The sequence below is a fragment of the Ptychodera flava genome, chromosome 6 (genome assembly GCF_041260155.1).
Source record: "Ptychodera flava strain L36383 chromosome 6, AS_Pfla_20210202, whole genome shotgun sequence".
In the NCBI taxonomy this organism is placed as follows: Eukaryota; Metazoa; Hemichordata; class Enteropneusta; family Ptychoderidae; genus Ptychodera; species Ptychodera flava.
The window spans coordinates 16,396,475-16,409,305 of record NC_091933.1 but is presented as its reverse complement, the minus strand read 5'-3'; the positions used below and the strand labels follow the sequence as shown (position 1 = coordinate 16,409,305).

At 37.2% G+C, this 12,831-nt stretch overlaps 1 protein-coding gene across 1 annotated transcript in view; it reads right to left on the bottom strand.

Annotated features, from left to right (window-relative positions):
• Positions 1 to 12,831, bottom strand: part of LOC139134221 (uncharacterized) — a 104,099-nt gene that overhangs the window by 44,407 nt on the left and 46,861 nt on the right. Inside the window, exons 24-31 of the mRNA XM_070701133.1 lie at positions 11,603 to 11,734; positions 10,666 to 10,836; positions 9,579 to 9,710; positions 8,021 to 8,194; positions 6,082 to 6,666; positions 5,361 to 5,558; positions 3,709 to 3,927; positions 44 to 2,348 (exon numbers count right to left, since the gene is read on the bottom strand). Coding sequence (XP_070557234.1) covers positions 44 to 2,348; positions 3,709 to 3,927; positions 5,361 to 5,558; positions 6,082 to 6,666; positions 8,021 to 8,194; positions 9,579 to 9,710; positions 10,666 to 10,836; positions 11,603 to 11,734 — 3,916 coding nt within the window. The remainder of the gene's footprint in view (positions 1 to 43; positions 2,349 to 3,708; positions 3,928 to 5,360; positions 5,559 to 6,081; positions 6,667 to 8,020; positions 8,195 to 9,578; positions 9,711 to 10,665; positions 10,837 to 11,602; positions 11,735 to 12,831) is intronic.

Sequence of the window (12,831 nt, the reverse complement as noted above, 5' to 3'; positions counted from 1 at the left end):
AGTACGGATGGAAAGATATAGTGGAGATACAATAATAACTTACTTGATTTCTATATCCGGTGGAAAACTGTCAACAACTGCTACATTTTGTTGGAAGGTCCTCTCAACTTCATCGTAAGTACATATTTTCACAGAAAAAGTGTACTTGCCGACTGTCAATGATAAACTGTCGATAGTAACAATGCGCATATCTGAGGTATAATTCAAAGATGATATTCCAATACCACACTTAGCAAAACTCCGCTCTATGTCCCAGCTAAGTTCTGCCGGTGACTCATCTGACAAATGACAGGACCACGAAAGATTAAAATTATTGGTTTCTGATTCTGGGTCATCTGATTTGCTGGCATCAAGCACAAGATTAAGATATCTTGAGTGTGAACGTGCTGTTCCACCCTCTATGTATGCTATGGGGGATGCTCTGGTGATCTGGATGTAAACAGTGTCACTGCCAGGTTCGATGTGGGCAAAACTTAGTGTTACTACAAGACGTACTGAAATTATTCCATAGTCAAAGTACTTTGATTCGAAGCTGACACTAAACTTTTTAGACGTTTCGATTCGTGTCTCCTTCCCTGAAGATGTCACAAACCACTCGAATGTTGAATCAGTGTCATTGTCACGGCAGTTGTAGGTGACCAAACTAGTAACCAAAAGAACTTCAGATCTGTGGTGAATTCTTGGAGAAAGGCGAGATTTGCCATGGCCATTGATCCAGACTTGAGGTTTATCACACAATGTGTAGACGTCTAGCCAATAACTCTGATTGAATAGTGTATGCTCATTGACTGCTATCATTTCCACCTTCCTGTGACCCTTTTTTGTATACATGTGGACATGATACTCCTCTTCTTTTCCTCGATCAAAGAAAGTGATCAGTCCAGGATTTGTTAAATTTGTATTTGTTTCTTCATCACCAAATGTAAGAATACGAAACACGTCACTGCCACCATAAGTAGAACAATTGACAGTCAAATTTTTATAAACTTCTATTTCCTTGAGAATTTCATCTGTTTCCCCGACGAGACTTTTGAATTCTGTCACTAGGTATTCTACCTGAAAATCCAAAGTAACTCCGTTTATACTTTGTTGAGAAATGAAGAATGTGGACCTTAATATGTCTTGCTGTGGTGGATTTGACACCGTCATGAAAACTGTGTGTTTTCCTTGGCATTCGTAGTTGTTCTTTTCCAAGGAGAAGTTACCACGGTGGTAATCGTATGACTGGGCTGGGTCATGGTCCATTTGTATCATCATGTTTACCTCTGCATCAGGCTTTGTCTCCCATTCAACGATGGCAGGATTGCCTTCCTCTATGGTGAAAGGGGGTGTTGGCTCAAATGTCGCCAGGGCGGTCTTCAAGTAACGAGTGAATGAAAAATTTGCACAGTCCACAAAGTTACAACATTCAGCATTTATCGTGACAAGTCCACGAGATTCATATCCATACGAATGGCTGACATTTATGAAGCCCGGTGTCTTGAGTTGTTTAGTTTTATTCTCACCATCACCAAAGTACCACTGACATGTGGTATCATTACCATCAATAAGGAACAATGAGAAATATTGCTCCATACCAACGATCGCCAGCTTTTCTTCAGTGACATTGACAGATTCTATTTGGAGACCAGTTGCAAAATCATTTTCTATGTTTTCATTGTTGGTTCTTCCCAGTATCGGAGAAGTCATCATTGTGACCTCAATCTGTTTAATGACAAATCCTGAGCTAACAAAATGGTCAACACTTGTATTGAAACTATAGATACCTGGAGTCCTGTACGATATATTGAAATAATACATCTCCCTGGCCCACACCTGGTCAACCACGGGCTCCGTATAGTTATTGAAATCAACGTGGAGTTCAAAAAGGAAGTTGTAATCTGATAACGTCGATAAAACAGAGCATTCAATGACTTCATTGGGTAGATATAGTTCTTCTCGATGTTCAACTCGAAAGGAGTTTGAAGGGTGAGAGGCACAGTGCACATCTATTGATAGGCCATTCCCATTCTCAATTTTCGTCAGTCGACGGAAAATAGAACCAGCTTTATATAAACTCAGTTTGTCTTGGGTCGGTGGAGCCAATTGGGTGTTATCTACTGTCTTTGGCTGGACTGTGAAGTCATTTTCACTGTAGTCGAAGTAAAGCCTGCAATTTCCAGAGCCGCTTTCAAGGTCTTGTCTGCCTGTGCCACTGCAGAAGCAATCTTGATTATCGTTGAGCGCACTGTAGGCATAACTTTCCAGGCTACACTCGTGACGACACTCCCCAATACTCAGCCTTTCATTTTCGGAGGGAGCTTTGGAGAATTTATTTGTCTGTTCAACGCAACCTAGATATGCTGGATCTGTACAAAATGCAAAACAAGAATCACATTCAGAGGTGGTGTGGAATAAATGTATCATAGCATAGATGGTTGGAATGTAAACACCTCACAAAATGTCTAAATTTTAGGATCACACTTTGATTCTAAATGTCATGAAATATAGTCAAAGACAAGAACAGAAAATATGTTAAAGTGTTTATGGCGAGAAACAATTTGCCCTGCAAGTCCCTGTCTTGATTGATTAGATATATGAATATCACTACCCTCTGATTCTAAAAAGATTATCTATGTTTCTAAGTGTTCTAAAAATGTTGCATATATTGTCTACTAACGGTAGATTTCCAGATACAAAAACAATAAACACCACAAGAAAATTATTACAACCTGACGACCACTTGCCACACTAGTTGTTTGTGTAATTTTCGTTAAAACGTATGCCTGTCTGAAGTAAAGATTTTTATTCGATGCATTTATAATTGGAGCATGTACGTTATCAGATCGCTAAATTCAACTCTATGTTGACACGAAAACGTGTTTATATTGCTGACATTACACTGAAAAAGCTCATGCTTAATACCCGATAAGCACGAACCCAATTCGTTGAAACATTATGAAATTGCTCTCGACGCCATTGGCATATAATGAACAAACATTTTTGAAGCTATTTGAAGTTCCTGTATAGGAAAATATCTTTAAAAAATTTTAAGCACAGTACTATTGATAATATCCAAGTGCAGACATAATGTACGGGCATACAAGTACTTGCTCATTGCAAAGTTTCACCGTGGACTTTTATAGATGTGAGCCTCAGGCATCTTTACCGATAGGCTAGGTTGATTCGGCAACACAGTTTTGCCTACTATGTTATGGGGGCAAGGGTGAAGGGTCAAACTGCTGAAAAATGAACGGCTATTCGAGTTTATGGTGGCCACAGGCCAGAAATGGTACATTTATATCAACTTGACTTGTCAACTTGTCATGAAAGGCAACTGATGATCTCATAACAACGACAATTGTCAAGACAATTATCAGGTTGTCTAGGTTTTGAATGAAGTGTTATTTATTCCTGACTTTGAGTAGCTGCCCGAACTTCATGACATGTAGAAACATATGTTACAGAAATTGAATCTTCAAAAATTTTGTCAAATCTATGCTTCCACTGCAAAGCTATACATATGTATCTGTTTGATTAAACATGGATTAAAATTGTTTGACAAATATGTATAAAAATCTTTCAATAATTTCATAATTTTTAATATGACATTCATTATTTTTTGCACTAGCTTAGTCGTGCAAACAGATATGATACAAAAACATGCACAAATTTGAGACATTCTTTTCATGATGAAAAGCTCAAAGTTAATAAAATATTTGTACGCACCACTAAAGACTTGCACTTCGCTCACTTTCAGTACTGGTTCTGCTTTTTCAGTAGGACGTTTGATGCTGACATATACAAATTGTCCATGTATCATGCTCTCTGAGCAAAATACTGTGAATATCTGGAAAGGGCTAAGATCAAACTGGGGACCACATTGCTGAGCATCCTCCTTAATCCATGTATCTCCTACATGGAATTCAAGTGACTGCTGAGATAGATCTGGTATACAATAAGAAGTTTTACACACAATTAGCATTTACTAAGGTTTCAATTGTAATCCCCAAGTATCTGGTTAAAAGTAGAACGCACCTGGAAATGAAAAAGACACTTTCGATCGAACATTTTTCAAGCAACCTTTCAACCTTTTCTTTCAAAATTAAAAATAAATTAACCAGAAGTCGTCCACCATTTTGGTAAGTGAGAAACAAATAACGCAATATTTACCGATATTTTAAATGCAAAATAGGCGCCCTCTCTATGCGGAAAAATTCCCGATTTACACAAAGCTAAGCCGGTGAAAACATTTCATTCCATAAGCTCCAGCATGAGCCTCCTACAAGTGTTAGGCTGAGATTATAGGTTAGAGGGTTTGACAATTTGTCCCAAAGGCGCATTCAACTTTAACAATACTCTGGTTATTGATTTTGATCTGCATCAAAACGAAACTGGCAGACGGCTTTGTGAAATATTAAAGCATGTCGCAGTTCCTATGTTTTCGTGGCAGAGCTTTCATTTTTTGTCATTTCCGAGAGTTATTGTCGGTCAATCATTCAACCACTTTATGAAAGGAATTGCGTTATAGACATGATGCAAGTCTTTAAATAACCCTTACGTTGAATGTTGTGTAAGTATAAACACGATTGGAACTATTTGGGATAATTAGATGGTGAAGTAATGTCGGTTTGACCTGCAAATATAAGACATCTGCTTTTCTATTAAAGTGGTACACTTGTTTTATTAGTAATTTGTAACATTCAGATATAGGGCACCTAACATTTTTGAGAAGTTTGAAAAATATGAAGATCCAATTATCCCAAATTAGTTCCAATCGTGTTTATAGCTTTGTGATGTAGTTGAGTTATCGCGAGATTCACGCCCGCAACTAACCTACGTCTCGCAGTCATCCCACACGTGACTTAATTTTACAAATACGCCGATATGAACCAGGTCTAAAATGGCATGAACATGTCCAATTCATTCTTTGTGTAAAATACATGAAAAATTTGGCTCTGTTACTGCTCCGGACCGAAAATAAATGTGTATTTTTTATCTCCTCTGACGTTTGCTGTATTATTTTGGTCTGTGTTTTACAGTGTCATTTCACTGTCGGTGTTTTGTTCTTTTATGTATACTGGCTGCTTGCTGATGTGTAACCGAGCTATTTGCGAATATTTGTTGGAGTCCTATTATTTGAAATAAATATTTGGTTTCAAGGTAATACGACTACATCCTTGCAGGTCCTGACTATTTGAATGGAAAATCTTTCCTCACAAGTTGAATATTCCAGCTCCGATTACATCATGTTATTATGGGTAACAATTTTTGCTTTCAAAACTTAAAGCAGATTGAAATGACTGTCAAGTGCACATAAATTTATGAAACTAAAAATGTTGCCGGCTATACCAGTTCATAGTACAATGTAGATCACTTACCAGCTGAGCTTATGACAGCATGGGTTATGCCGTACTTCCTTCCAAGATCAATCTGCAAATAGGGGTTTACATCTCCCATGGCTGTCTCACAATATGTATCTATAATGCCATCAACTGCCATCGCTGCGGCAAAACGGTGGTTCCTCTCACTCACGGTACTCATATAGCTTGGTTTGTTGATGGCAAGATTGTGTGGTTCTGCAGCGGGACAACACAAGATAAGGTACTGTAAACATCAAATTCGATACTGAAGAACAACTTCGCAAAACAAGGGCCTACAAAATATTTCACCGCAGTCCGCTTTGTATCTTGCAAATAAGCTGCGCTGTTCCACCTCAATCTTACACTTTTGTTACAAGTAGACTTCCAAACAGATCTTTTTAATTCATTGACTAGAACAGTGTAATGGAAGACGATAAACACAAATAAGGGATAAAAAGAAGAAAGAGATTATTTCAAATATGTTGCCAAAAATATTTTGAAAGTTTACGAAACCAAAATATCGAGCATTTGATTTTGAGAAGGGTTCTGACATTATTGCAATATGAAGAAATAAGTTTGTTCGATGCAGCAATCATGGAACTAGGCTTCTCAGTAGTACACACAGAAAGAAAGGCGAAGTAGAAAGAAAGGCGAATTAAGTAGGTACGTAGATAGATAGATAGATAGATAGATAGATAGATAGATAGATAGATAGATAGATAGATAGATAGATACTTACCAACTTTCTCTGTATATTTTCCAGTTACTTCAAGTTCATCGATGTCTATTTCTGCAAGTTTTCCGTTTGCAGCCTCATTTTTACCTATGTGAATATTTCCAGTCGATCCAAAGAAGCCTCTGTGTTCTGCAAAGGATCCTTCCATGTCTTCTGTAACATTATATCCATCAACAAATACTTGAAGACCGTCACTGTTTATCCAGGAGATCACCACATGTCTCCACTCGTCAAACTCTCCGACGAAAACACATGACCATAACGTGTCATTCTGTCGTACAGTAACCTCATATTTGTCCGTGCGGAAGGCAAAGGACATGCCATATAAGTGTTCACTGCCCAATAGCAGAATAACCTGTTTATCTTCCATTTCTCCTGTCTTTAGCCACAAACTCACAGTAATGCCATTTATGCAGTTGGAATCAAGGTTTTCAAAACAACTTTCTGGAAAGGTACCCAGATCAAGCCACTGACCTTCTCCTTCTAGGTGAATAGCACTGTTGAATAAACCGTCAACAGACTCAATAGTCCCATGAGTTTCCGCGGGCACATTATCCATGGACCAGTAGAAGTTATCAACGGGATCATCTGTCGGCAAATATAATATATGTTATTTCATCATATAAGTTACTAACAACAAGTCCCTGCGATAAAATCTTCCATTTACTCGAGTATATATTAACTGTCGCATAAAATATTAAAATAACAATAGGGTGATGTTTCTGATATGTTTCATCCAAAACTGTGATTTTTGGCGCAATGTAAAAGCAAATAATCAACACTAACTTCAATAGTTTGAATAAAGTTTTTAAAAATATCACAAAGCAGTTACAAAGAGCAGTACTGATTGTATTTCACCAGATTACTATTTAAGGTTAATATTACAATTAACCTTCAAAATGAGAGTCAATTTTGGCATGTAGAATTTACATTGAAAGACGATTGATCATACGACGAAAGGTTACACGATGCTTCAATTTCACTGCGTACCTGCAAACGCATCACTGCTATTCTATTGCACGCAGTTCTTCAAAATGCTCAAACGTCTCTCACATTTCCTCAACACCAACTGAAGTACCGAGAATGGTATAGGGCTACTCTACTTGGCTTATCATAACCATCAGATGTGACCCCTGATCACGTGCCGTCCATCTGGTCTCTTATATACGTGCATATACGTATTATATGCAATTACGTACGGAAAAATATACTGAATTACATACATAATAGTCTCTACGAAAGACGGGTATACATTTAACCCATGATATGACGCATATAATAGTATAACTTCTGAAGTTGTACATTGACCTCCTATGGAGTTTTGTTTTGACATGACACAGATTGCCGTGTTGTCCAGGTCATACATCCATCGTGCATGTTTACCGCTTGACAACTTTTACTAGGTGGTTGTAAATTGTAATAAATATCTGTGCTATCCGAATGTTGTAACAGCTGCTTTTTTCGGCTGCCAGTTTCTAACTTACTCCCTTACCAAGATCACAAAAGTGCATAATACTTGGTACATGGTGGGTTTTTAAAAAAAAACATAGTTACCAATTGTTTTCCATGGGGAAGGGTCTAATAAGCTTGTGCATGGAATGTGTAGAATAGTGTTCATTGGCAACAATACATTGCCCATCGTATACGTGTTTGCAGGGGTAATAGGATGTATCAATATACGTTTTGAAGAAGACTACGTCATTTCTTCCAGAGCAAAAACTATCAAAAGTGCAGCTGTTGTCCCCTAAGGGTGTATGCATGCAAAAGAAGGGAAAGAGACAAGTTTCTTGGCAATTGGGCTTAATCTATTGTCCATTTACTCCACTTCTTTTAAAATAAATGGTAGCCTGGTACTGCATTGAAGGAAAATCCTTATTGACATAAACAAATCAGTTGTCCTTGCAAAACGTAAATGTCCCATCATCTGTATATACGAACTCACCTATACAGATGAGAGATGCTCCTTCCTCCGGACCACAGTCTGGTATCTGACTATATTGGCAATCTAACACTGTATCTTCTAGGCCCGTGCATCCCATGTCGTCAAGAACTATGTCAATGGGCGATGGGCCATAGAATGACTTGTGGGGGACTGCAGAGGCACCATATATAAATCCTGGCAACGCAAACACAATCAATAGTAAAAGTCGAAATGACACACATACTTTTCAATTCATTGCAGGAAGCTTTGATACGGTATGTTTTCATAATATCTTTGAACCCATCCTGATCTAAGAATCAACCCACTGATGTGTATGGTCACAAAGCCTGCAACATGATAATCTAAATTGAAACCCCCTATTAAGTATGACGATCGTTATGACGATTTTAACTAATGTAACTTTCGAAAATATGGACATTTCTCAGATCATCCGTTTTGCCTATATTACGAACAGAACAACAAAGAAAAATACCTTAAATGTGATGATTCAGAACTTAGATAAATACGTATTTGTTGTGACGTTATTGCCCAGCGATTGAGGTAACAATCCAACATCATTATAGGGTTTAGATTTTTAATCTAGATCCCGGATAACCTACTTACAAAGCTTTAATGATAGGAAATTTGAAAAGTTAAGTTGCATTCTTATTTTTTTAAACAATCTATTTTGGATCTATAACTCAGAATGTCATGAAAATGAAACTATTCATTACTTCCTACTTTATGGCGAGAATTAATTATTATGTTTCATGGATTGCTCCTAAGGAGGTAGCATTATTTAAAAGGTAAAAGTTCAAAGTCGTATGTCAAGTGTCTCATGGCCCTATGAAAGACATAGAGGAAAGACGACAGCTAGCTGATCAAATCGTGTCGAGCGAAGAGGAGATTTTAAATTTTGGATAAAAGATACTTCGGAGGGAACATCAATTGATAACAAGAAATTGAGTAAAATGGTATTTAATCATTCACATTTCCCTCTGCTACCTCCTGATTTTAATTTTTAGGACATCTTGCAGCGTATTGCTTATGTTGTTTTGTCTTCACTTTGAAAATTGCGAGTTCAGTTCGGGAACACTCAAATACCTGAAACGTGAATATGTTAATGTGAACGTCACCTGTACGGAACGATATGAGAAGGTATATTATATAAAATAATAAAACAAGACAGCGAAAGAGGACACCAGTTTGTTGCCTGCCAAGGGAATTGCCCATGTCGGTAATATCGATGATGCCTGAGCCAAGGGTGAGGGTAACTTCAATTTTAATTTTTAATTCTGATATAACCATTTAATTCTGATTTGTTCAAAGACAAAACATGAAGCCCTACTTGGTTTTTCGTTTTTTCAAATGATTCTGTTCACTTGTTGGGCTCTTCCATTTTCTCAATGTGCTAACTCTGCGCACTTTCTTAAACATCAAAAGTTCAACATTCTGACTTTAAGGAAAAATCTGAACACAAGTGCACCCATTAGCACAACATTCACACCTCACAAAATTCACACGTGTTCAGTCATGGATTTTCTATTGTAATGACTTGATTTCTGTGCAATTGTCTTACCTAGTTCCCTGCAAAAGACATGACCATCGTTGATATCGAAATAATCATCACAGATTGGAGCCCATGTTCCGTTTCGAAAAAACTCTATACGCCCCGCATTCCTCGTAGGGCCATCTACCAGACGAGTCGGACCTTACAATTAAACAGACGTTGTAAGTGATACCAAAACATTCGATTTTTAACATAGCATTAACTGTCATACCAATCAGTGATCCCAACTCCTAATTTCCTGATAGAATTTGAACAAGATCAAGGAACGTTTATAAGATACAGTGAACAGAAAATCAAAGAAAGAAAACACACAAAACATGCAACCAAATTCATGAAATTCTAAATTTAAGCAGCGATGTCAGCTTAAAAAACATGATTCACAGTTGAAAGGTCGGCCGACATTTCTACGTCGCACGTTTAACGTTGCACGTTGGAAATTTTAAAATACTCTCAATCCTGAAAGCATGCAATGCAATTTAATGTATCGATTTATTAATTATAACAATATTAAACATTTTCATAACACAAGCTTTAACTGTGATAGTGTGACCCTATAACTACATCAGCTATTGCTGCCAATCATTAACAACGGCTATGATCACCCTCGTCAAACCTTATGAGCACAGTTGTTTTCTTGCTGTGCTGTCAGCCAATTCTTGAGTCCCTCGCATTGGCGATCCATTGAAATCATGACGAAAGGATGTGATAAGGGTGTACGTGTATTGCAAGTAACATACATACTATTAGGTTGTTTTCCTTGTTATACCATGCAGAGATTGTGAGCTCGATGCACATACTGACACAGTTGAAGCTTTTGCGTAAAATAATTGATATATAGCAGTCGTTATCATGATTACTAAATCAATGTATCGCTCTCGGTGGACCCAGTGGTTGAACATTTAGCCAAATTTACGCGGAAAAATATTACATCTCAATATTATTGTAATATTTGATGAGACATTGCTTAAGTACCTGATTTCACCCTTATGCTACACAATCAAACACACTTTGCAGTTATCTTAATTTTCGCAAAGAGCGCTACACCATCCCTGCCTAAAGAGGAGTTTCAAACGGCATCTATGTATCTATGACTTACTATTGCATTTGGCACCTGCATCCATTTCATGAGTGCAGCTAGTCTGTTCCATTTCATTTTTGTCGATACAATCCAGAATTGTTCCTTCGTTGCCTTGACAATTGAATTCTTCATACCAAATCGGCCCAGTTCCTGGCTCATAGTCCTTAGCAAGACCGCCATTAGGATATCCTGCATAGTATATAACAATAAGCAGCAGAAATATTAAAAATTGTAGTTGACTTAAGAGAATAATATATTCAAGCATGACCGGTATAGATTTTAGAATACACAGATTCTTCGACATAAAATGTCCATTAGTATGTCATTATGCGAATATTTTACACCCGTTAACACTTTGATTAGACGGCTTTTCCTGCTCATTATGAAATCCCTTAACGAACTATATATGTTATTTTTTACCCCTAGCATAGAACAGATACGATCAACCAGCCTGAGCCTCTCGTGACGAAGTGATGCAGATAGTACTTGTATCACAACTATCCAAACGTGAGAAGAAGTTGTCATGGGTAAAATATGCTTTAGTATAGCTTGAAAACTTGAAAACCTCAAGTCATGCTGTGTGGCACTGGTACTGAACAAAAGCGACTACAACCACTTGAAGCATCCTCCTCTTTATCAAAGGTTATTAAACTTTCGAAATGGTAGATATGGCAGGTTTTAAGTAATATAAGTTGATCAACAGTGAGGGATCGTATCGGAAAACATTGCTGCCATGACATTAATTATCTCAAATGATAGACGTATGTTGCGTAATTTGATTTATGGTAAGAAAATATGGAGAGAGTATACGGTTTACAGGTGTAAAATAGTTCCTAGGTTTTAGCTTAAATTAGAATACGATGTGATTAGAATTAATAACTGCATGAAGACTTACAAGATAAAACATAGTGGTATAAATTTTATCTACATTGAGAAACGATGGCGTGAACCTTACCTAGTTCTGCACATAAGACAGAAGCATCTGTATCATCCCATCCCTTGTTACAAATTGTACCCCATCGCTTATCAAGAAATACATCAACCCGTCCGGCATAGGGGACATCGGTACCAACGAGCTGTATCGGTGCTGTATGATGTTAAAGATCACAGAATTACTTGATGATAAGTATGCTATTGTTTCTGGGAAACATACAGTAAACTGGAGTTTTCAGTCAATGTAAACAACTGTACTACAAGCGGGATATGGTCTGCTGTCATACTTAGGGTAGTGTTGGCCACTGTCAGTAGCTTTTGGCGTGCTTATTATTACTTGCTACTAGATAATATGAATTTTGAATCTAACATATTATAACCATACCTCTTTAGGCTACGTTCACAAATAACGGGGAAGGGGGCTGGAGAAATCAAGTCCCCTGACTACTCTACGTATTATCAGCAGTTTGAAAGCCATATTCCTAAGTTCTTAAATTGATTAATTTTCAAAACCATCAGTGGACTTTTTGGATTTATCAGTGAAAATTGATTTGAGTTAATCCAACTCTCGCCAGGTCAATGGCACCTGTTGCAAGCACACAAAATGACGATCATGAGACAGTATGCAAATTGTGAATGCCTGGCTACATTTTGCAAAATCGTAAAAACTGATCACAGTGACCGACCAAAAGTACTTTTTTTCAAAAGTACAAAACTTTGATGCTGCTCTTAATTGACAATACTGGAGGGTTAAAATATTCCATAAAATTTGGGTGTAATGATGGCAAATTTGGTAAAAATATATAATATTATATATAGTAGCACATTTTTTTTCATTTAAATTAGAGTCTTTACCGTTCAAAGTTTTACTTTTGTGTTATTTTATGATGAGAATGTTAAAATTTACAATATCAAGCATGGTGACTCAATCTCTTTTCTTTAATATTTGATTATTCTCATATGCTAGAATTCAAAAATTCCTGATACTTTCAAGTCTCCTGGTGTTCCATATCATGTGTTGTTTTCTTGTGTACAAGTATATTTCACTGCCATGAGCGTCATTTGACCCAAACTTTTCTGACAACTACATCAGAGTCAGAGCTATCTCTGTCACTGCCGGTTTTCTCAGTTATGTAGTGACAGTGACACTACAGTATCGGGGCAGCTGTACATTAACGTTGATAATTTTGACAATGTTTTTATTTATTTTATAGAACTGCAGCCTTCTTGTACTCCCTACGGCATGTTTAA